This window comes from Camelus bactrianus, chromosome 4 (assembly GCF_048773025.1).
Source record: "Camelus bactrianus isolate YW-2024 breed Bactrian camel chromosome 4, ASM4877302v1, whole genome shotgun sequence".
In the NCBI taxonomy this organism is placed as follows: domain Eukaryota; kingdom Metazoa; phylum Chordata; class Mammalia; order Artiodactyla; family Camelidae; genus Camelus; species Camelus bactrianus.
This window is the reverse complement of record NC_133542.1, coordinates 22,481,619-22,505,371: the sequence shown is the minus strand read 5'-3', so window position 1 is coordinate 22,505,371 and position 23,753 is coordinate 22,481,619. Positions and strand designations below refer to the sequence as shown.

At 38.5% G+C, this 23,753-nt stretch overlaps 1 protein-coding gene across 4 annotated transcripts in view; it reads right to left on the bottom strand.

The window, feature by feature from the left end:
* The window catches only part of TTC39B (tetratricopeptide repeat domain 39B), a 198,678-nt gene that overhangs the window by 11,665 nt on the left and 163,260 nt on the right, over nucleotides 1-23,753 (bottom strand). For all 4 annotated transcript variants that reach the window (XM_045509927.2, XM_045509925.2, XM_045509928.2 and 1 more), the window contains 10 exons: nucleotides 21,938-22,043; nucleotides 20,493-20,558; nucleotides 18,842-18,950; nucleotides 18,201-18,268; nucleotides 18,052-18,111; nucleotides 16,449-16,610; nucleotides 15,132-15,223; nucleotides 10,870-10,996; nucleotides 7,834-7,942; nucleotides 192-309 (listed from right to left, as the gene is read on the bottom strand). In XM_045509927.2, the coding sequence (XP_045365883.1) occupies nucleotides 192-309; nucleotides 7,834-7,942; nucleotides 10,870-10,996; nucleotides 15,132-15,223; nucleotides 16,449-16,610; nucleotides 18,052-18,111; nucleotides 18,201-18,268; nucleotides 18,842-18,950; nucleotides 20,493-20,558; nucleotides 21,938-22,043 (1,017 nt within the window). The remainder of the gene's footprint in view (nucleotides 1-191; nucleotides 310-7,833; nucleotides 7,943-10,869; nucleotides 10,997-15,131; nucleotides 15,224-16,448; nucleotides 16,611-18,051; nucleotides 18,112-18,200; nucleotides 18,269-18,841; nucleotides 18,951-20,492; nucleotides 20,559-21,937; nucleotides 22,044-23,753) is intronic.

Sequence of the window (23,753 nt, the reverse complement as noted above, 5' to 3'; positions counted from 1 at the left end):
GGAAATGCATAAAGCCACGCTCCACTTAGGTTGTAATTTTGCTGTCGAAGAATACATGAAATGCTACTGGATTCTCTTTCTGGTAACACCAAGTAAAAGATTAGTAGCGGAACATAAAAGCATCACTTGCTCACAGCGATTCCCCACAAACCACACTTTGCACTCAGGTTGGGACCACTGTCCACTTTTACCTCTGGATAACATGATTGAAACATAATTCCGCTTGCAAGGGCCGCTGCAGGTTCTTCAGGCAGCATCCTTTGAGCAATTTCACTAAGCACTCGTCATCGACAGAGTAGTCGCTGGCGTCTTAAAGCAAAACACACACAGGCAATTCACACCCAGAAAGCAAATACTTGTAAAAATCCTAATTAAGAGGCAGCACTAACAGATCTTAGGTTTCAGAGGGATCATTTAAAAATAAGGAAAACATGGTTACCATTTGTTATGCCTCACTAAACAAAACACAATGAAAATACTTCAAATTAAAAGAACATTGAGTCTGCTACATTAGTACACCATCTTATTAAAGGGGCTCGCTCTAGCCGCTTAAAATCTTTTTTAGGTGCTCATTCTCTGAGTTACATGACCTTAGGTATAACAGGAGGAGGGCTGAACTGTAAATAAAGAGCTTTATTGATTCTATGGAAGGTAAAGCGGGAGGAGCACGCAGGCTGCCTCCTCCTGTGGTTCTGGCCCCTCAACGTGCTGGCTCCGTGCAGAAGAGGGTAACGCTTCCATATGGAGAAGCAGATGGCCTTTTCCCCATTAAAAATTCAGGAAGGGGAACACTCTCCCCAGATCATTATGTTTACAACTTATCAGTTCTCCCAGGTTATGTGCTTTTGGGGAAGAAATTATGTCATAAAATTAGATAAAACAGCTCTGAAGTACGTGCAAGGCACCAAAAACCCCCACTAACATCTAACTGCTCGAGGCTAATGTAGAGCTAATGTAGTGTTTTTTTGTTTTTGTTTTTTTTTTTTTTTTGAGGACTTTTTCCCTTTTGAACATGACTCTTCCCCTCTACAGCCCAAGGCTAATACATATGAGCCAGAAGGAACCATGTCACGTGTGACATCTATCTGACAAAGGCAGCCGCTCCACATCTACCAGTTTTGAATCAGGGGGAGGGGGGCGTTTTTTACAAGGTATGTGTGACTAAGAAGTCATTCCAAGACAGGCTGATAATTTATACGTTTCAGGCTGTGACAACACAGGTGGGGAGGGGCAGTAAACCAAACTGATGGGGCCCTGGGAGCCCCTCAGACTGAAATACTTATTGCTTTCAGTAAAAACGTCAGAAATCACCATCAGCCCATGCTAGTGTTTTCATGGTAAACTGCTCGTCTACGGGAGGTGAACGATGCTACTTAACCAACTGGAAGGGGTCACTTTACTTCTAGGTGCTGAACATAGCTGATATTCACCTCTTACTTCCTAGGTCTGACAGGTGTCAATGCCACATCACCTGCCCTATTACTTAAAAGACCATTCTTTCTCAAAAAAAAAATATTTATGCTTCTAATCATGGATGTTCATTGAAATATACATTCAAGAAGCGGTATCTTTTCAGGTCTAGAGCCAAACCCTTAAGGGTCCATACTGGATACTAAGTTTTTGTTTTTGTTTTTTGTACATTCTTTGCACATTTTTGCACATTCTTGCACATTCTGTTGAGTTCTGGGTCGCATTTTATGGCAGTTTGTGTTATCACACCATTCTAAGTGCTCAGTGAATGACAATTTTGCTGAGGAACAGACAAAATACCATGAAAAGTTAAAGTATCATTAAAACACACAACTTTTATTTGGATCATTGAGTTAGGGATATGGAAAATGGATTCAGAGATACTATGTTCCTCCAAAAACCTTAGAAAGCAAAACCATTATTTCCTCAGATCACAGAGTTCTATCTATCAGATGAATATTTTCCCTTAAAATACGAAAGCTTTGTCATGACTATCACCTCATGGGCAAGTTCATGGATGAACATTTAAACACACAATTTCCATTTTACACCCTAAGGAAATTACACAATAATGTGGCCAAAGCATACAGTCATCACAAAAGATCTGCTGAACTTACATAAAGAGGGTAAGCTTAGGAAAAAGGAAGTTTGAGGCCCAAACTACAAAAACATCTACAATAAACTTTTTAGAAGCTAGCTGAAATGCACCAAAGGAAAAATGTGGAAACAGGTTTAGAAAATGAAAAGCCATAACACTTCCTCTTTTATGTACTTCTGATTATCTTTGCCACATAATTTCACCAAGCAAATTAATTGTAACAAATAGTCAAAGCAGAGCTACTGAACCACCTTCTGGCTATATGCTGAATTCAGTTAGATTTCAAATGAAGCACAATTGGAATTCAATTAAACACTGACTCCAGGCATACTACCAAGTGATTGTCGGTCTTTGGACAGTATTCCTCCCTTTGTAGCTCTGCGTGGCCTTTCTTAACTACAGCATCATCCGAGTAGAACACCAGTTGTATCCTCTACCACTTTTTAACTTTAGAGACACTTGCCAAAGGTAGGAGAAGCAAAAACATTTATTTCCCATTGTGTGTGTGTGTGTGTGTGTGTGTGTGTGTGTGTGTGTGTGTTGGGGAAAGGGGTTGCTCACTGGAGGCTGAAGTCACCTCAGGTTTACAACTTCGCTCCATTTTCCAATTTTGGGTTTTCTCCCTCACTCTGAAGGATAAGAGCTTAATGACTAAAAGATCATAAGGGGTTGGGGATGTAGAATCAGGTATCATCGTGCACAAAACAGTGGACCTAAATGGGATCCTCACACATTTTTATGTGTAACATCTAGCAAAAGTGATCTTCAGAAAAGAAGCCAACATTTTTTATGGAGCAGGAAGACATACAAGACAAATTTGTACAAAGTAGGGTGTGTCTCTCTGTCTGAGCACTCCCTGCTCTCTGCTTAAATATCTCTCAAAATCTAACATCTCAATATATTACTAAAAGATAAAGGAATGGATGGAGAGAGCAGCCTGGTTTTCTAAACCTCTGTTGCATTTTACATGCACAGTCTGATACAAATATTACTCCTTTAATTTTTCCCCCAAGCAACGGAGGGGCAAAATAAACTCAGGAGGAGTGGGTAAAGAGCCAGCTCAAAAAGAAGAAAACCCAATGGTCCTTCAGGACTTCTTAACAGAGCTGTTGCTCTGTATCTGAGGGTTGTACATTCCCAGAGTCAACCAACCAGATCGTGAGCTCTGTTTAGGACCTGCGGTTGGCTGAATCCCCACATGCAGAACTCGTGGGTACAGAGGGTCGACTATAGAACTTGAGCATCTGCGGATTCCAGTATCCCCTGGAACCAATTCCACGCGGAAACTGAAGGAGGACTATATATAAAGGCTTTACTCCCTGGTGGTATGTATTAGGCTATACTACAAAGGATAGACAGTCAAACATGAGAATTTATTCTACTGAAGCAAAACCCCTATCTTTGTAGGAAAACAGAAGCAGCAAGCTAGCCTACCTTTCGGAGGGAAAAAAATACCCTACAAATGTTTTACACTTAGTAAGTTTTCCTGAGGAATAGAAAAAATACCATGGAAAGTTAAATCCTCATTAAAACACGTAACTTTTATTTAGATCATGAGCTGGGATATAGAAAATGGGTTTTTCCATACCGTCCAGTTTTCATATAGCCACTTATTTTAAAACATATTTATTTTTCCACCTAATTTGTGGATATGTGGGTTTTAATCACAGATAATTCCCTTAATGACAGGAATCATGCTTTCTCTGCCTATTAAAGTGCTATACCTGGTATGGAGAATCTAAGGGTGTTCAAACGAGCAGATTAATGAAAAGTAGCCAAATTTGTTCAAAAAATAAATACTTCTAAACTTGTTCAAAAGCCCAAGTGGATTTTACTGAAGTGCATTGTGTGAAACCTCACCTTTTAAAGTAAACTTTCATGGAGTTTTATTTCAGTTAGATTTCAAAATGATGCAGCTTTATGTTGAATTTCCACTCAAATCAAAATAAGTATTTTTCCTTTTTGAAATTATTTCACATTAAAAATAGTAAAAAAAAAAAAAAAATCACCTCACACCCATTCAGATGGCTACTACCAAAAAAACAAACAAACAGAAAATTACAAGCATTGGCAAAGACGTAGAGAAGCTGAAACCCGTGCACACTGTTGGTGGGAATGTAAAGTGGTACAGCCACTAGAGAAAATAGTATGGCAATTCCTCAAAAAATTAAAAATAGAGATGCCATATGATCCAGCAATTCCATTTTGGGGCATATATCTAAAACAATTGAAAGCAGGTCTCAAAAAATAATTGCATACCCATGTTCAGAGAAATATTTATTATTTACAATTGCCAAAATTGGAAGCAACCCAAAAATGCATTGATGGATGAATACATAAACAAAGTGTAGTATAAACATCTAAGGGAATATTATGCAGCCTTAAAAAGGAAGGGAATTCTGACATATGCTATAACATGGATGTACCTGGAGGACATTAGGATAAGGGAAATAAGGCAGTCACAATAAGACAAATACTACATGATTCCACTTATATGAAGTCTCTAGAGTAGTCAAATTCATAGTAACAAAAAGGAGAATGGTGGCTGCCAGCAGCTGTGGGAAGGGGGAAATGAGGAGTTATTATTTAATGGGTATGAAAAAGTTATTGAAACTGGTTGCACAACCAAGTAAAAATACTTAACACTACTGAACCACACAGTTAAAAAAAAATAGTTACTATGTCAATTTTATACTATGTTAATCTTACTACAATTCAAATTTTAAAAGTATAAAAAAAATGTAAGGAGGCTTATCATAACTCCGTATTAATAGAAACTACACAGAAAATATGTTAGTGGTAGAACATCTGGAACACACAGACAAAAAAAAGTCTAAAATGTCCAAACAGCAAGTCTGCAGTCTTTACTTATACATATGCTCCTTCAGTTCTTTGTTAAATAGTACAAACTTTGAATTCCTCCTTTTGGTCCCAATTTCTTGAGCTTTCTCATCCACTTGTTTCCCTGGTGCCCAGAAATCAAAGGGAATTATCAGTCCATGAAGACGAATACCTCAGTACTTTGGCTACTATACCTAACCTCCAGCTGAAAAGGGGCTGAAGCATTAATGCTTTTCTACAAAAGGGGGAGGAAAAAGAAGAAAAAGGAAACCATAGTTTTTCTATAAAAATGCTGCCTTTAATATGGGAAGGTGACATCTCACCCTCCATCAACAGATGAGCTCTGGTATGAGGGTCTTCCAGTAACGGAGGAGAATATTCCACTCACCTGGTCTCCCTGTGATGACTGGTTTGTATTTCCAAGATGGCAACCTGGGACATGGGGAGGGTGGTGTCTGTGGCCTCAGAACAGCATTGCTCTTTACTCTGTTGGATTCTTTAGTTACCCATCCTGAGACCTGGAGCTTGCTAGCAGATAAGCCCACTGATTCAGCTGTCATTCTTTTATATTTCTTCTCCTTATTGTTGGGAATCTAAAGCTAGACTTGTTTTAAATATGGAAGGCAGCCTAAATGCCCAACAATACTGAAAGAGTTGATTAAATTATGATCCATTAGTCCCATGGAATGCCATAAAGCTTTTGAAATTATTATAAGGGCTATTTAGCAATAATTAAAACACTTATGATAAACTACCATATGACCTAGCAATTGTTTTGTTTGAAAATAAACAAAAATACTAACTCAAAAAGATATAGGCACTCCCATGTTCACAGCAGCATTATTTACAATAGCCAAGATAATGGAAACCACCTAAGTGTCCATCGATGGATGAATGGATAAAGAAAATGTGTGACATTATATATGGAACATTCAGCCATAAGAAAGAATCAAATCTTGCCATTTGCAACAACATGGAAGGACCTTGAGGGTATTGTGCTAAGTGAAATAAGTCAGAGAAAGACAAACACCATGTAATCTCCCTTCTATGTGAAACCTCAAACAACAACAACAACAACAACAAACCGTCATAGAGAACAGACTGGAACAGACTGGTTTCCAGGGGCCAGGGGTTGGGGGGGGTGAAATATGTGAAGGGGTCAAAGGTACAAACTTGCAGTTATAAAATAAGTAAGTCATGGAGATGTAATGTACAGCATGGTGACTATAGCTAATATAGTATTGCATATTTGAAAGTTGCTAAGAGAGTGTATCTTAAAAGTTCTCAATATAAGAAAAAAAATTTGTAACTGTGTACGGTGACAGATGTTAACTAGACCTACTGTGGTGATCATTTTGCAATGTATACAAATATGAAATCATTTATGTTGTACACCTGAAACAAATATAATGTTCTATGTCAATTATATCTCAATGGGAAAAAAAAGTTAAGATACAGTAAATGAAAAAAACTAGGCTAGACTATGTCTGGGTACACTATGATTGTAACTATAAAAAAAAAAAGCTAGGATGGCATACACAGAAATTCTAAATTGTGCCTAGAAGGAAAAATATGGGTGACTTTTTTGACTTACATCTATCAATTGTAATTAGGTGTTTAATTTTTTAAAAGTAATTGTAAAGGAAAATCTCATTCAACATTTCAGCCCCATACTGTGCTCAAAGTACAAAATGATCCCAATGAGGTGCTCATCCCTGGGGCCGCAGTCAACAATCTACTTCCCCGAGGTGGGGAGTCAGTCAGTACTGCTTCAGTGCTCATGTTCTTCCTTAGGAAAAACGTGTTAACTGTTACAGTTTATCCCGCCAATTCCTAAATTTCTATACCCTTTACAATGTTTATCATCACAGGAGTTTTCATTTTACTTCTGTGGTTAGAACATTCCAGAGGATAAGACTATTATTCTGGAATAATACCTAAATGATGTGGGGGCTGATAAGGAATACAACAAAGGCTACCATTTATGGCATTCTTTAGCAAAAGATAAAGCCTCTATTTCATGATAGAGAAGTAGAAAATATCATAGCAAGAAAACACTGGATATTATCTGGTCCAACACCACTCCCATTTTAAAAGAAATCTGAGGTCCTCCTGGGTATGTATGATGCCTATTTCCCAGAGTCTTACAGCTGCAGAGGTGGGACTATCAGCCCAGATCACCTGATTTCCCTTCTACTCTGCCAGCTGCTTCCAGTAAATGGAACTTTCAGTAAACTGGAGCGGGGCTTCCAATACCACCAAAAATAACAAGTGAAAAAGTAAAATCATGAGTAGATTTCAACTTGCAAACAAACAATTCTCTGTGTCTGCAAAGACCAATAGTCATTAGAGAGCAAAAAGGAAGCATGAAAAGAATCACAACAAATTAAAACCAGACATACACATTTCCCTTGTGCTGCTCAGCTGTCTTCTTCATCCTCTTTTGTAACAGCTTTGTCAAGATAAAATTCACGTAATATATAATTCACCCATTTAAAGTGTGCAGTTCAATGGCTTTGAGTACATTACCGAGGTGTGCACCATCACCACTATCAATTTTACAACATTCTCATCACGCCCCCCCAAAAAAATGCCATACCCTTTACAACCACACACCCAGTCCTCCATCCCCAGGCAACCACTAAACTATTATCTGTCTTTACAGACCAACCTGTCCTTGATACTTCATATAAATGGAATCATACACTCTGTCATCTTTTGCAGCTGGCTTCTTTCACTGAGCCTAACGTCCCCAAGGGCCACCCATGCTGCAGCAGGTATCTTTCCTCCCTTCATCTTGATGGCAGTCACCCAGACACCTGTGGCTCAAGCTCTTTTGTTCTCATCACGCACACAAATTACCATGGGCAGACGTGCACAGGGGCAAGGGGCAAGGTTTCCAGGCTCTTACTTTTCATACTTACTTTCATTTTGTAGAGCTGTCTCCGCCTTTTCAACAGTTACCAACAGATTTTCAGAAAGGTCTTTTCTTTTGCTCACCAGTGGAAAACCATTCCAGACATACATCATTTCCTAATGAGGAGAAATGGAAGAACATTCACCATTGTGAGAGGTTATTCAAAGTCCTTTACAACAACAAAACCACATACGTGTGCTTTGCCTTGGTTCCTAGTGTTCTCAGGACAACATTTTGAGATCGGTTTCCTCAGCTTTCCTCATTTGGCCTTTAGTGATATAATTTCCCCTTTTCTCGCTTTATTACATGCCTTTTGCCTTTTATATTTGCAAAGTAATTCAACATATATAGTACATTGTGTTTTACTGAAAAATTAATTTATTCATTCATTTAAGAAGTATTTATTTATTAAGAAGTATTCAGGCCTTTCAAAGATGAGAATACAGATGCAGAAATATATTATTTTTAACCGGTACTATGAACAAATCTATTTAATATAAATTCTTGTTGTTACTTTCAAGTGAAAGGAACCATTTTTCAGTATCTGCCAATTGTTTACACAAAATATTTCCAAGGACATCATTAAAAATGAACACAGGAAATATTTTACCTGGCTCAGGTTCTTTTATACTATTAAAAACATGTGACAGTCCAGTAATTCAATCCAAAATGCAGAAAATGCATTCGTTTAAAGGCCATATGGCTGCATGACAATCCCTAAAAATGTAAACTAATGATTTCTCACTGCAAATTGCATTTAATAGGCTAACAGATGAGAATTTTTTTTTTGGACCAAAAGCAAATGGGCTCTTGCTTGAAAATATTTTTCTAATCTTCCTGGTAGTGCAGTTCCTATTTGGAAAGGTATGAAATAAGGAGGGTAATTAGTATCATCTTGGAAATAAAAAGCATTTTAAAATAGGATAAAGATATCGTTCGGACAGCCTCTTGCAGAGAAGTAGTGAAAATGAGGAAAATTCACTGGAGTCGAGTCGTCTTTACCTTATCGCACAGGAAACTAAGATCTCGACACTACCTTTTGTTTTACAGAGGAAGTTTCTTATTGTTAATAGTGTAAGAGTTCAATTCAGAAGAAGGAAAGCTCCTATCTGAGATTTCAGGAAATATGGGATTTTAGTAAAATTCCTAGTTACCACAAATTCAAGCCAGTTCTCAGACCTGGAAAGAGAAGTCCTGGGAGTTAAGCTTCCTAACGACCCTTAGTAATCAGAGCAAGATACGTATCGTGACGAACACATAAGCATCTAAGTTTTAGGGCAGAGAAAGGACTCTGGTGCTCTAGAAAATTCAGGGAAGTTCAGTGACAAAGAAGGATAAACATTTCCCAGCACGTATCACTTGATAGAAATGAATCAGGAATGGAGCTCAAAGCTGTCACTGGTCAAACAGCAGCAGGCTCCCACGCTAGCTGGCAAACGGGATGTCTGGTCATTTTTGTGACTGGCATGTTCTTATTTTATCTGTGCTCAGATATGATTACAGAGTGGTCATATTTTTGTCTCATCCCATCACAGGCACAGAACAACCGGGTCAATGTGGTGTTCTCTGAGATTGTTTATCTTAAGCAGGGAATACCTGGGCCTAGGTACTAGGGGCGGCCAGCTCCTGCCTGACACCTGTCAGGGGCTACAGCTTGCTTTCTCACAGACCATATAAAGAGCTCCTATAAGCCAGTGATAAAGTAATAAATGTCCCAATGAAAAATTAGAGAAGTACATGAACAACAATTTACAACAGAAGAAATAAAAAAGAATTAACACATGAAAAGATGCTCAACTGCACATTGAAACAGTAAAATACTGTTGGTAGGAATTTAAATCGGTACAGCCTTTTTGGAGGGCAATTTGGCAATGCAAAGTATTAAATGCATATACCCTTCAATCAGGAATTCCATTTCTAGGCATCTCTCCCAGAGAATTATATGCCCATGTACAAAATGAGAGAGATAAAAGAATATTCATTGTAGCACGTTCATAATAGTAAAAACTGGAAACTAAGTAGCTGTCAAGGGGAATAATTTTTTCCAAAGGGGAATGGTTAAATAAACTCTGGAATCAAATAAAAAAAAAAATTCAGGAAACCCCAAAGGAGGACTCCAAGTGTTAGCTTTCTGACTACTTAACACAAAACTAAAGCCCCAAAGAGTCATCGTAATTTGCTAGATTCAGTACTTTTTTAAAGAAGTCTTCATTAAGACAATTTAAGTTGAAATTATACTTTTCATGAAGTCTAGCCTAAATGGCATACCGACCAAGGACGTGAGCTCTGGCACTGGGCTGGAACACAGCAGCCACCAGCCACTGATGGCTCCAGAGCACTGAGAATGTGGCTGATTCAAAGTGAGATGCACGAGGGGAGGGAAGTGCAGCTCAGCAATAGAGCACGTCCTTAGCATGCACGAGGTCCTGGGTTCAATCCCCAGTACCTCCACTAAAAGAAAATAAGAGGAAAAAAAAACCTGAGATGCGTTCCAAGCACAGACTACACACCAGATTTCAATAGATTAGTAGAATACAAAAGAATATGAAACCTCATTAGTAAGTTTTTATCTGTTACATGCTCAAACAAAATTTTGCACATAACTGGATCAAGCAAAATATATTCTTAAAATGATTGTCATGTTTCCCTTTACTTTCTGTTACCTCTTGACTTTTAATGTAGCTACTAGAAAAGGTACAATTATATATGTAGCTTGCATTATGATTCAACTCAACTTCAATTAAGTCAACTCACCTCACTCTACCTGAATCTCCTTATCTGGCTACAGAGAAACTCCCCTCATAGAATTACTTTAAGAATTAAACGGTATTTAAAATAGCCTTTGTCATTATGCCTAGAACATTCCAACTAATCAAAAAACATCTGCTATAATTTTTATTTATTATTTATAAATGTTTGCCTTACAAACACAATGATTTTTAATTGAGCAAACATCCCAACAAAAGTTAGATGTTCTCCCTGACACTGTGAATAGACCATTTATTTCTAGGATGCAAACAGTAAGTAAACTAAAGGCAGATACCAGGGCAGGCAAGACGAGCTTCACGGGCACAGGCAACGAGGGAGAGTACCGACGAGACTTCCTCACGGCAAACTTCTCAGTGGGGATAGATTTCCCAGCGATCCTCTGCTTCAAGCCATCCACCTGTCTGTGAAGAGCCCCAGCCCCAGAGAAAGGTCATGAGAACGCGTACGTTATTTACACCTGTCCTTTTCACGCTGCGCGCCCCAGACCAGTTGCATCAGCATCACCTGGAAGCCTGTTGGAAATGCAAATTTTCGGGCTCCAACCCAGACCTACTGAATCAGCAGCTCTAGAGCTGGCACCCAGCAACCTGGGTTTTAATGAGCCCTCCAGATGATTCTGACGCGCCCACAAGTTTGAGAACCACTGACTGACACGTACTTCTTTCTAGTTAACTTAGTGTCTTAGCCTATCAAGAACAGTCAGGGAAATCTAGATATAAAATTGGCAATTTCGATAAGTAAGTTGCAAGGAGTCGAAAGTATTTACTTACACTGTGGCTATTCAGAGAGGGGAGAGGGTACACTGGTACATGTCCTAGTCCTATCTTTAAGTATGACACCAATCTATAAAAAAATGTGGCTCAAAAGATAGCCATCAATTAATGTATAATTTGAGAAAATGTTTCCCAGGCATAGGTGATTTTGAAAATAATCAGACAAGGACATACACCATGTTTACAACTTTCCCCTCAAAATTCTAAGAAATTCCAATTATAAAATTTACAAGCACGTGAAAATGAGAATAGCATGGGGAGATTACATGTTTCTAGGGCGCCTTCTTTAACATAACTTTGTAAATGCATCAGACAGATTGCCAAAAAGAATTCATGGAACTAACCAATTACACCACTGAAAGAGTAAGACGAAACAAGAGAAAAAACGTTCTAATATGAAGACAAGTTTGTTACTTTGGGGCACCATTTGCAGGATGGATTTTTTTTTTCTTTTTTTTTTTTTTTTGTAATTGACATATAACATTATATTACTTTCAGGTGTTCAAAGGGCATTGGCTTTTAAACCAGAATGCCCCTTATTTAATTTTTCTTTTTGAGGTTTGAACCTTTTTAAAAAAACATTTTTTTAATTGACGTACAGTCAGTTACAACATGTTAATATCTGGTGTACAGCACAATGTCCCAGTCATGCATATACATACATATATTCATTTTCATGTTCTTTTTCATTAAAGGTTATTATAAGATACTGAACATAGTTCCCTGTGCTATATAGAAGAAACTTTTAAAAAAATTTACCATTATTTGATGTTAATTAACATCAGTGGAAGAGGCAGTGGAAATGTGAGGTGGAGGTTGGGGGATGGGGTCAGAAGCATGCAGTGGATGTGAAACCTCCTGGTTTAAGGATCATAGAGCCTGCATGAAGAGAACATTCATTTTGGGGACTTTCTTCTCATTATCCCAACAAATTAGATGCTCTTATACAACAGACCTCAAGCTTTCTCCTGAAAGTAAGGACAGTTACATATTTCACAGAAATTGTTTTCATCTGGAGAAAATTTAGTCTGAAGCATGGGGGAAAAAGAAGATTTAAAAGATTCCAATGTATCTTAATATTCCATTCTGTTCCATTTGTTGTTTGTGCAAAATGGGGAAATGTATTTTACTAGTAAGAGGTGGCATTAATCTGCATGGCTTATGGCTTCTACTAATGTTAATTCTACAGTTAGTATAGGTGGTCCTACTCTTAAAATCAGCTACTTTAAAAGCAGGAAAAAATGATCCTTGTCACACCTTCAAATTGGTTCTGACAAGTCGGAGGGTTCGGCCAAGCCATTATTCCTCATAATGTGGTCACAGAATATAGTTCTCCATTTAAAAGTTTTTGTCATCAATTACATTTGAAAAAGGCAGCGGTGCTTCTCTTTTCCTTCACTTCCTCATCTCCAGGGGCCACCTCCTTCCTACCACGGCCACCCATGCCTGTAGTCCTAACTTAGACCAGCCCATCACCCGTCACTTTCCACCTCAAAGCATAAGTTCAAGCACACGCCCCTTTGAAGACCGTTCTCGTTTTACCCAGGCTGTTCTAGTAAGAGTTTCAGTGCTCCTGCCCTTCAACTTTCTTCCAGCTCAGCAGTCTCCTCCTCTCTCCCCATCCCTCCGTGTTCCTCCTTAGATGGCCACATAGGCGATCTTCACTGCTGCACACTCTGGCTGATTCCCTAAACTCCCTTGCCTATGCCTAGTTGCTGTGCCCATCCATCTTCCCAACTGCCCTGCATGGAGAACAGCTTGGTATCACCTTAAGTTCACTGACACCAACTTCAAATGAGCCCTCGCACTGCCGGCCATTCCCATCCTGTGTTTCTCTCACCACCTCCCTATCTACTCTCTGCAACAATGATTTCAAATATTCTCCATCCTCCTCAGACCTCCTGCCCACTCCTTTCTCTTTCACTCTCAGCAGATAACCCTGCCTCCTACTCCAGAAAGGAGAACAGACGCTAGGAACCCCTCCACGTGCTACCACCACGCACAAGCTTGCACACCTTGGACCCTGTCCTGTGCTCCTTGCCTTCCCATACAACAGAGGACCTGGTTGGTGCTCCCTCTAGATAAAGCCAGGCCTGCCATCAACGCTTTGGATTCTTTCTCCTCCTGCCTTCTCAAGAGCCTTACAAATATCACTTATCCTATTTCCCACTTGTATGTACAACTTCTCTTTCTCAAATGGATCCTTCCCAGTGTTTTTTGGGAATGCTCAGATCTCTCCCATTAAAATATTGCCTGATATTACATCTCCCTCTGACTCTCTGTCTCTCAATCCCTTCCCCTTCACAGTCAAAGATATCCATGGATGTATTTACGCTCAACTCTCTTCATTTCTTTGTATCTTATTCATTCTTTAGCCAACTCCAGTCTGGTTTCCACCTCCATTCTATTACCTTATCAGCTCCTATTTGGTATACCGATGATCTCTGTGTTGCTAAATACACACTTTGTCTTATTTTTAAATGGAATTCTGTGTTCTGTGGGACATATTTTGAGTACTCCTTGGTTTTTGTTTTCCTTTGACCTATATATAAAATGTAGCATCGCATCCTGTTTTAGTTCTTTAAACGTGCGGGGCTCCCTCCTGCAACAGGGTTTCTCACACGCTGTCCTCTTGGTTTGGAACGGCAGCACCAACACTCCACACCGCCTCAGTGGACCCTGTTCCACATTCAGACCTCATCTCAGTTATCATCCCCTCTAGCCTCTCATACACACCTCTCCTCCCACTGGGGGACGGAGGGACAGTGGATAGTGTTAGTGATGCAAGTATTACAGGTTTCTCTCTTGCTTACTGGGAGTCCCAATCACTGAGAGAGGAAGGAACACCAGGCTTGCTAGGGAGGACTGGACACGGTGAGTTTTAAAGGCTTTGGCATGTCCAAGTGAAGGTGGCAATGGGAGCTGGATATGTGAGTCTGGAACTCACTCATGAGATTTGAACTAGGGATTTAAATTTGGCTTGGATGAGATTTCCCAAGGTTGAGGTTCTACGACTGACCTTTGAAATAAAACGCATCAACATTCAATAGCTGGAAAAAGTAGGACAAGCCTACTAAGACACTAAGAAGGAATGGTGGGAGAGGAGAAAAACCAGTCGTGTACTGTAGCTTTGCATTTATTATGTGATTATTTCACTGATGTCTCGTTTCACTACAAGATTATAAACTCCAGAAGGACAGAAGTGATGCCTGTTGATTCAGCACTTAACATAGTACCCTTTATACAGGAGGTGCCCAACATAAAAGTTACTGATGCATGGAGGGACAGATGGATGGACAGATGGATAGATGGGTGGACACTGGTCTAAACAAAGTTAAACAGATTACTTCACAGCAGAGCTTCTCAGACCCTTTGACACACTAATGAAAACTAAGTGTATGCTATAATGTGTTTTGTAACTTTTTCTGGTCACACAACACCTTTAATTTACAATGCTAGGTAACACCTTCCATTAACAATACCATTTTAGGAGACTGTGTTCAAAATGCAGTAGCAAAGCTCCAATAACAAAACACAGAAGTTTGGGTTCTGGTGATTAACAATTACACTGGCCTATCTGCAAAGTCCCGCTAAAAGGGTGACATTTAGACTCTGAGATAAATGTATTTAAGCGTTTCTGTATCAAATCAGATAAAGAAATATGAAGGTGAAGCATGGGAGAGCACTAGGGGAAAAGAAAGCAGTATTTGTATGCTCCTCTATACAGTCAGGATCTTGGTTACAGACATGGTGTCTTGCTTACCTGAAAAGAGCTACCACATCCTCTTTAGCTGCTGCCACGTCCTTCTCTGGAAGCATACTCAAAATTGCAGCTTTTAAGAACACATATGTTGCCTTGAGGAAAAGAAAAGCAGCTAGTTAGAGAGCATCCCTGGGTAATGACATTTCTACCTTGCAAATCATGAACGACCTACAGATCTTCCAGATACAGTATTTAAGAGGCATCGAAGACATTTAAAGGAAATAAATCCTTGTATCGCTTGTTCCAAATGAGATCAGCACTTTGTCCTATTATACAACTATAGTGCTCATGGGTGAGAAAGTGGACAAAATAAGTAAAAGATCATTATCTCCTTCCTTCCAACTTCTCACAAATGGATCAGAATTTCTTTTGGAACTCTTTTCTTTCTTTTTTTTTTACATTGATATATAGTTGATTTATAGTATTATATTAGTTTCAAGTATACAACATAATGGTTTGACATTTTTATAAATTATATACCATATAAAGTAGTTATAAAAATTGGCTATATTCCCTGTATATTACAACCTTGTATCTTACTTATTTTATACCTACCAGTTTGTATCTCAATCTCTCTTCCCTATCTTGCCACACCTGTCAGAATGGCTATCGTCAAAAAGGCAACAAATAATAAATGTTGGTGATGATGTAGAAAAAAGGGAACACTAGTACACTATCTGGATACTTATCACCAAAAAGAACACAAATAACAAATGTGGGAGAGAATGTGGAGAAAAGGGAACCCTTGTACACTGTCGGGACTGGAAATTGGTACAGTCAACCTGGAAAACAGTATGAAGGTTCTTCAGAAAACTTAACAAGAACTACCATATGATCTAGGAATTCTACTCATGGGTATATATCCAAAGAAAATGAAAACAATAATTGGAAAAGGTATATACACCCCAATTTTCAGAGGAGCATTATTTACAACAGCCAAGATATGGAAGCAACCTAAGTGTCCATCAACAGATGAATGGACAGAAAATTAATTTTGATTACTACGAAAAGCCTTGTCATCGGGGCATCAAAAAGTCTATTTAAAAATACCACTATTGATATTTAATAATTTTAAATATAAGTGCAGTTCATCTTTAGAGGTAAAGCCTCTATCAAAAAGGACTGTTTGGATGGCTTTTAAAGCACACAGTGCTGAGGACAGTGGTTATAAACAGCTGGTACTTAATGCATACTTCCTCCTCTGATGGATCTCTAAGTTGAGAAAACAGTGTTGATGCCAAACTTCTGAACAAACAGTTCTAAAAGAAAATCATCCTATACGCTTATTACCAAACAGATGGCATTAACGCACCTTACCTTGGACCATTTACTCTCTTTGCAAAGCAGATCTGAATAGTAATAGGCATCCATCCAGTTTTGTTGGAATACAAAAATCCACATCAGCTCCCAATAACAGAGATGGTGAAACTGTTTCCATTCTTCTTGAACTGAAATGCATTTTCGAAATATCTCTTGTGCCTATAAGTCAATTGCAGAAAGCTGATCATCCAGATATTAGACAAGGAGACAATAACCTAATGGAAAAATACATAAAACACTTTGTACAAGAAGAACAACATCATCGCTCATTAAACCACTCAATACAATACGCTCCTTTCCTTACATGCAGCAGTTACATTCTGTTTCTTTCTTTAACTTTGTGAGGGGGCCGTGGAGCTTTACCACATGGGAGTAGCAAAGTTCCTTCCTTCAGTAAGACATAAAATGCAGAAGTCCTTTAAGAAAAGACTGACAATAAAAGTCAGGATTTAGAGGGTAAAATACACCGTAAACAAAGTTAAAGGCAATGGGTAAGACTGGGAGAAGATATCACTTACATAACTGACAAAGGATTAACCCTTATCATACAACAATTTTATAAACTACTTAAAAAAAAAAAGGAGAAACAACCCAATGAGAAAGTTGTTAAAGATATAAATAGGAAATCAGGGAAAAAGATATATGGGTGACAAATATACATGTGAAGAAATTTTTAAACTGGAACATATAAATTTAAAAATTAGATCATCCTTTTTCAGCTATCACATGGGCAAAAATAAAAGATAAAAAATGTCCTGAGTTGGCAAAGAGCATTCGAAACAAGTATTCTTATATCTTTACAGGAGTTTAAATGCAATAGTCTTTAGTTAGGAGAGTAATTTGTTTGAATTTACCAAAATGCAAACTCTTTGACCTAGAAATCCTAATTATCAGAATTTGTCTTATATAAACAGACCTTTGCACAGAAATATACACATAATGATGTTTACAACAGCATTATTTATAGGAGCCAAATGTCTTTCAATAGTGGACTGAGTATAGTAGTACATTCATATTATGGAATGAAACCCAGCCATCAAAAGGAATGAGGAAGATTTAGATATACTGACCTGGAAAGAAATCCAAGATGTATTGTAGGCAGAAAGAATCAAATCAAGGAAAAAGATAAATGTTTGGCCCCATTTGTGCGGAAGAAAATTGTGAATATATTTAATGAAAGGCTCTTCACTCTTCTTCTTCAAGAGGACTAGTGGATAATTTCCTTTGACGGGGAGTGCACATGTGGCACAGTGGCGTCCCATCTTAGGCAGGGGCTAGATTCCAAGGTCCATGTGTAATCCCAGGATGGATGGTAGACAGAGTTTTTTGAAAGTCCCTGAAATTGCCCACCTATATTTCTATATCCTACCCTGAACTGCCTCAGGTATTTTATATGTACATATATATATATGTAAATTTTATATATATATAATCTACTACATATAACAGAATGCATCCACAAAATTAAACTTTGGGTTTTCAATTACGTATTTCACCTTTACTTCTGCCTAGTGCATATAGCTGAATTTGCTCATGTTGAAAGAGTATGTGACGGAGCTCCACCAGACAGCTCCCCAAATGACCGCCTCAAATAAATTACCTCTTCCACATTCCCTTTCAGCAGCTCTATCCGGCCGTGATAAAACAGCATGAGTGAGCCCTGGGGAGAAAGGGAGAAACACGCTGCTCAAGGGTCAACCCTGGTTGACTGATTATGGTTGAAACATACACTTGAAATTCTAAGCATACATTTGGAAACTGCTGGAGGTAGGGTTCAAGGAGACTCTCTGCTTCCACAACATTCACTTCTCCTGTACCTAGAAATTTAACAGGAAAAGCCTCAGTCTTCACGAAACATGGTTGATATTTGTAACTAATTCTCCAAATTTCATTAAAATATTGCAAAGACTTATTCATGGAAAAGATGAAAACAGATACGTTGTCATTTTAACACTTGGGAAATAAAAGAAGACAAATCTCCTCTCTGACTTGAGTTTAAGAAAGCTCTGGGACAGACTGATTCCTAAGAATGGAGGTGGTCGCCTTAGATTCCGATTGAAATTTCTGGTTTTAATAGCACTATGAACTTATTTTAACCAAAAATTTAATTTTCTGCTAAAAAACGTAAAATTAATATGCTAAAATAGATCACCTTAAACAAGCTTTATAGAATTTTTTAGCTGAGGACAGATTTTTTAAAAAATTCAGTGAAAGAAATCCTCCACCTTTCCACCAAGTTACTCTGACAAGTGTCACTATCTTCCATCTTTACTCAAAAAAAAAAAAAGAGAGAGAGAGAGACTACTAGCTTTTACTAATTTTTCTGTTTTTACTTACTCAGATGAAAAATAATCAACTTTCAATGAGGTAAAATGTAATCCAATTCTTACCAAGTATCAGGGAGATGTAAGTATGAAAAGCTAGTATAGTTAAGCAGCAGAGTGGAGACCTCATGCTTCTTCCTAATGCACCTTCCCGTAACTGCAGGATGCCCAGCTCCTGTGGGAATTAAATGCATTTTAGAATGAGAAGAGCGTGACTGAAACATCACATTCAGACACTTTAAAACGCTAGTTCACGTTTCCCTACCCTCCACGAGGGTGCTGTTTATTTTTCAAGAACTTAGAATAGCAGTAATGTCTAACTAGAAACAAACTTTACATTTTAACTGGCATACGACAATCTCACACATTCTTCATGATCCTAGGGAGAGGAAAAGGCAGAGCTCATTTCACAGAAAACTCTGTATTTCTCTTATATAAATATTAACTTATTAAAGCATATTGAGGATCTAAGTGCAAAGCATTATGGTGGGTATGAATAAATATGGTTCTTTGTCTTCAAAGATCTTTCCATCAAATAGGGAAGATAGTACATGAACACATAATTTTGTTGGAATATGGTGAGAGCCATAAGAAAGATAAGTAAATGATTCTGAAAGTTAGGAACGTTTGAGCCTTGTTGGGAGGAGATAAGGGAACACTTTGTAGAACAGGTGACATTTATCGTAAACCTAATGGATGGAGAGGCTCTCAAGACACATTATTTTGGAGGATGCTGGTTGGGAAGGACGTCCAAAGAGAGACCAGCAGAAGCAAGGAAACAGAAAAGCACAGGGTCTATCTGGGAGACAGCCAATTGCCCAGTTTAGCAGGAACACTGGGGAAGCAAAAAGGATGGGTAGTAAGGCTAGAAACATTGGCTAGAATCAGATTGTAGGGCCCTTGAATCAATGCTATAGTTTGGGCTTTACTCAAGGGGCAATTTGAAGCCACGATGAAATAAGGTGGAAGATGAATGATCAAGGGGAAGGGTAACCATGAAATAGAGAGTCTGAACAGACAGACCATATCATGACGGGATCACATAAATACATTATAGCTTATGAAGAACCTGGACAGTAGAATAAATGGGGGAAAATTACAGCTTCCTGGATTTGTTCTCACAATTTTTCAAAACCTGCTCTCTAGACCAACAGGGGACAGCTTTTGCAATAAGGCAACTCTACTAACAGCATATTGAATGTTGTGATTAATAAATATGATACACTACAAAAACAACCATACAGAAATATAACAAACAAAACTCATGGAAAACAAATGTCCTTGCTTAGTTTTATAGTGAAACTTGTAAAAACACACGGAAACTCAAAATATTGCAACTATGCTGGATACATGTGAATTAGACAGGGTTCAATATGGAAATGTAGCCTAATTTTCTAATTTTGCAGAAAACTCTGGGGTGGCAAAAATGTTAAGAAACTATACTTTAACTGCCCAAGAACACCAAAGATCCAGCAAGCAGCAATATGAGTAAAACATAAATTTCAATCCCAGAATTTAGATAACAATGATGAAAATTTTTAACTTTCAACAGAAAAACCATGTCTAAACCCTGAAAAATACGATCAAGAACCAGCAGCTCTTTATTGTTCTACAAACAAATTGCCAATAATGCTCATGTTGGTTACGAGGATGTGTTGTATTTCCCTCATATTCAATTATCTCCTCTGTCAAAATTGAGATAAAATTAATTTTGTACCCTATTTCCAGAAAATCCTATAAATTCTAGTAGTCTGATAATCCGTGCTGGTAAAAGGGACAGCATCTGTAAGAAAAAAAAAACACACACACAAGTGCACTTACGTGTTAAGTGTATCTAGCTGTAGATAAAAAAAAACTCTAAACAAAGTTTCAATGATTTAGTAATACAAAACATTAGAACCAAGTTTAAGTCATGAGACATGTCTCAGTCATCACATGTTGCACCTACTATAATCATTACTTGCAAATTAATTTCATTTAGTTAAGACAATACACCTAAGAAATTTTTTAAAAAGGCAAATCGAAAAACCTGACCTCTTTCGAATGCTTTAAAGAATACTTGCTCCTTTCATGTGGAGTGATAAAGTGATGAGAAGGTAACACCTCAGTGCCCACCTCCAAACAAGGCTTCTTTTAGCCTCCTTTTCCAAAAAGCAAAAGTCTATAGAATTCTTCATGATACGCAGGCACGACCCAGCAGTGAGCAGCTGCAGGGACAGCCATGGGACATCCCTGAGGAGGAGTGATGAAGGGAAGTCCTCCGGTACAGAACTTCCCAGAGCAGTGCATCTCGTTGCTCGCTTTGCTTAGAAGGAGAAATGGCCACATGTGCAATTATATGCCAGGTGGTAGCCAATGGTTTGGTGGGATGGTCAGGGATTTAGAAGGAACATAATGGGAAAATTGATGACAAGGAGTTCTGGGGAAGAGGTATGTGGATAGACCTCTCAGAATGGGCAAAAGGGTGAAGATATTTGTGTCTCATGTCAATGCTCACCAAAGGCTGACCTCAGCAGAGAAGGATTTTAATAATCAGGACGGTAGGGTGATCCATTCTGTGGACATCAGTCAGCCTCTTTTCTGGGCCACCTCTGGCAGCCACCAATGGGCTTATGAACAAAAGGGCCACAGTGGTGTATACACTCATGCATTGGAGTGGATTCCCTTTACCACTTACTTTTCTCACCAGTTCCAGGCAAACCTTAATAAAACATCAAATCTCTAAGTAGTATATTGCAAATGCACAAATATCTACTCAAACTCTTCATCTGCCCCAGAGCATAAATATCACATCGTTTGTCCAGTTACAGTGCCCCCTCACTTATTTTCAACTGCAGAGATGTCATTGCTATGGCAATATTTCTGATGTGGAAATGGAACTGAATTTCAAGTTTCTTACTACTGCAAAATGTTAGTCCATTCAGAGTGCTACATGCTTCCCTCTGTTACACAATCCAGAACTATTCTGAGCATGTGCAGAACTTTACAGCACATTCCGGCCAAAGCCCCCACCAGGTCACAACACAAGAAAACTGATCCCAGTCCAGCCACTTAACACCAAACCCAGGCAGAAGTTCAGGGGGAGGTTTCAAATGCAGTAGAGAAGGCACTGAAAACCTAAGATTCTTTAAAAAAAGATTCTGTTGCTTTACAATTACTTACCAAATTAAAGGCCCCTATTCCAAGCTTGACACCTCCTTCAAACTCAGAGAAGAACTGTTGCTCAACTTTGTTCTTCTGAATTACATGCAGGATAGAAAGACATTCTCTGGGTTAAAGAAAAGAGTTATACCATAAATTTACTATGCCTCTGAAAACTAACGTTAAGTCAAATTTTGCACTTACATACCGCCAAATAAATGGCATTAGCCAAAATACTAGAGGATTTTTAAGTGGATGATGATACACTAAGTTCACTCTTAAGGCTGCTGGACAATAATAATTAAGGGAAAATGACACATTCATTTCTACACTGTTTATCAGGACCAGTCTTTCTGGGCCTAAAGAAAAAGTGGGTTCAAATACCAGCCAGCATGATCCAGGAGCCACAGGATCGCAGGACGGCGATCTCAGTTTCCCAGCAACGTGTTGGGAAGACTTCCTAGGAGAGCCCAGCCCCTCCGCTGCTGGGCACACTTCAGCATCCTACCTTCCACCGAGTAACTGAGATGGCTCCTGACAAGAGGACTTGCATTTCAGTGTGATCATCATGGTCTCAAACAGACCAAATAAATTAGGATTTGCAACTAGGAAGACTGAAAGAGAAAAGCCAATTCCATCACAACTGCCCACAACTGTCCTCTTATTTCTCCCTCTTCCATCCAAGCAAATCTTTCTGATTTCTCACTTTAATTACTTTTCTATGCATTTCTCCCTTTCCCTTCACATCTTTAAAAGGTAAATACCTAATCAGAGAAATGCAGATTAAAACAATGACAAAGATATAAAAGATGGAAAAAAACAGAAATCGCTTATCAAACTGATAGAACTATTTTTTAAAGGCAAGAAGAAATAACCAGATATTACATATCATCTGGTGTGCTGCAGTTATAAAGCATGCGACTTCATTTATGACTGTTCTAGTCAAATCCATTTAACCTGAACCTAGTAAGCCTGTATATCTAGCTTTCAGTTTACAGGAACTAGGAGGCGCTAGAGGAATGCTATGGACTGAATTATATCCCCTGCCCCAAATCACATGCTGAAGCTTCTAATCCACCCACCCCCTCTCCAGTGTGACTATATTTGGAGACAGAAATTTTAGGAGGTAATTAAGATTAAATGAGGTCATAAGGGTGGGGTTCTCATCTGGTAAGACTGGCGGCCTTATAAGAAGAGGAGGGTCCCTCTCTACCATGTGAGGACACAGTGAGAAGGAGGCTTTCTGCAGGCCAGGAAGAGAGCCCTTACAAGAACCTGATCATGTTGGCACCCAGCAGTAAAGAGAGACTTGGGGCCAACTGGGAAAATTTGAAGATGAATTCAATATGACATGAAATGAAGATTTATTGACATGAAAAAGTAAAGATCATTAACTGAAAAAAGCAGATTACAAAATAATGCATACAGTATGATCTCATTTTGGTTAAAAAACACATATATCTTTAGACATGTGTAGAAAAAAACTTAAAGAATATATACTAATCTATGGGACACACAGCAAAGGCAGTGCTAAGAGGGAAGTTTATAGTGATACAGGCCTTCCTCAAAAGAGAAGAACAATCTCAAATAAACAATTTAACCCACCACCTGAATGAACTAGAAAAAGAAGAACAAAAAGCCCCAAAAAGCAGCAGAAGGAAGGAAATAATAAAGATCAGAGAGGAAATAAATACAATAGAGATTAACAAGACCATAGAAAAAATCAACCAAACCAAAAGCTGGTTTTTTGAAAAAGTAAATAAAATCGACAAACCTCTGGCCAAACTCATAAAGAAGAAAAAAGAGAGAGCACAAATTAGCAAAATAAGAAAGGAAA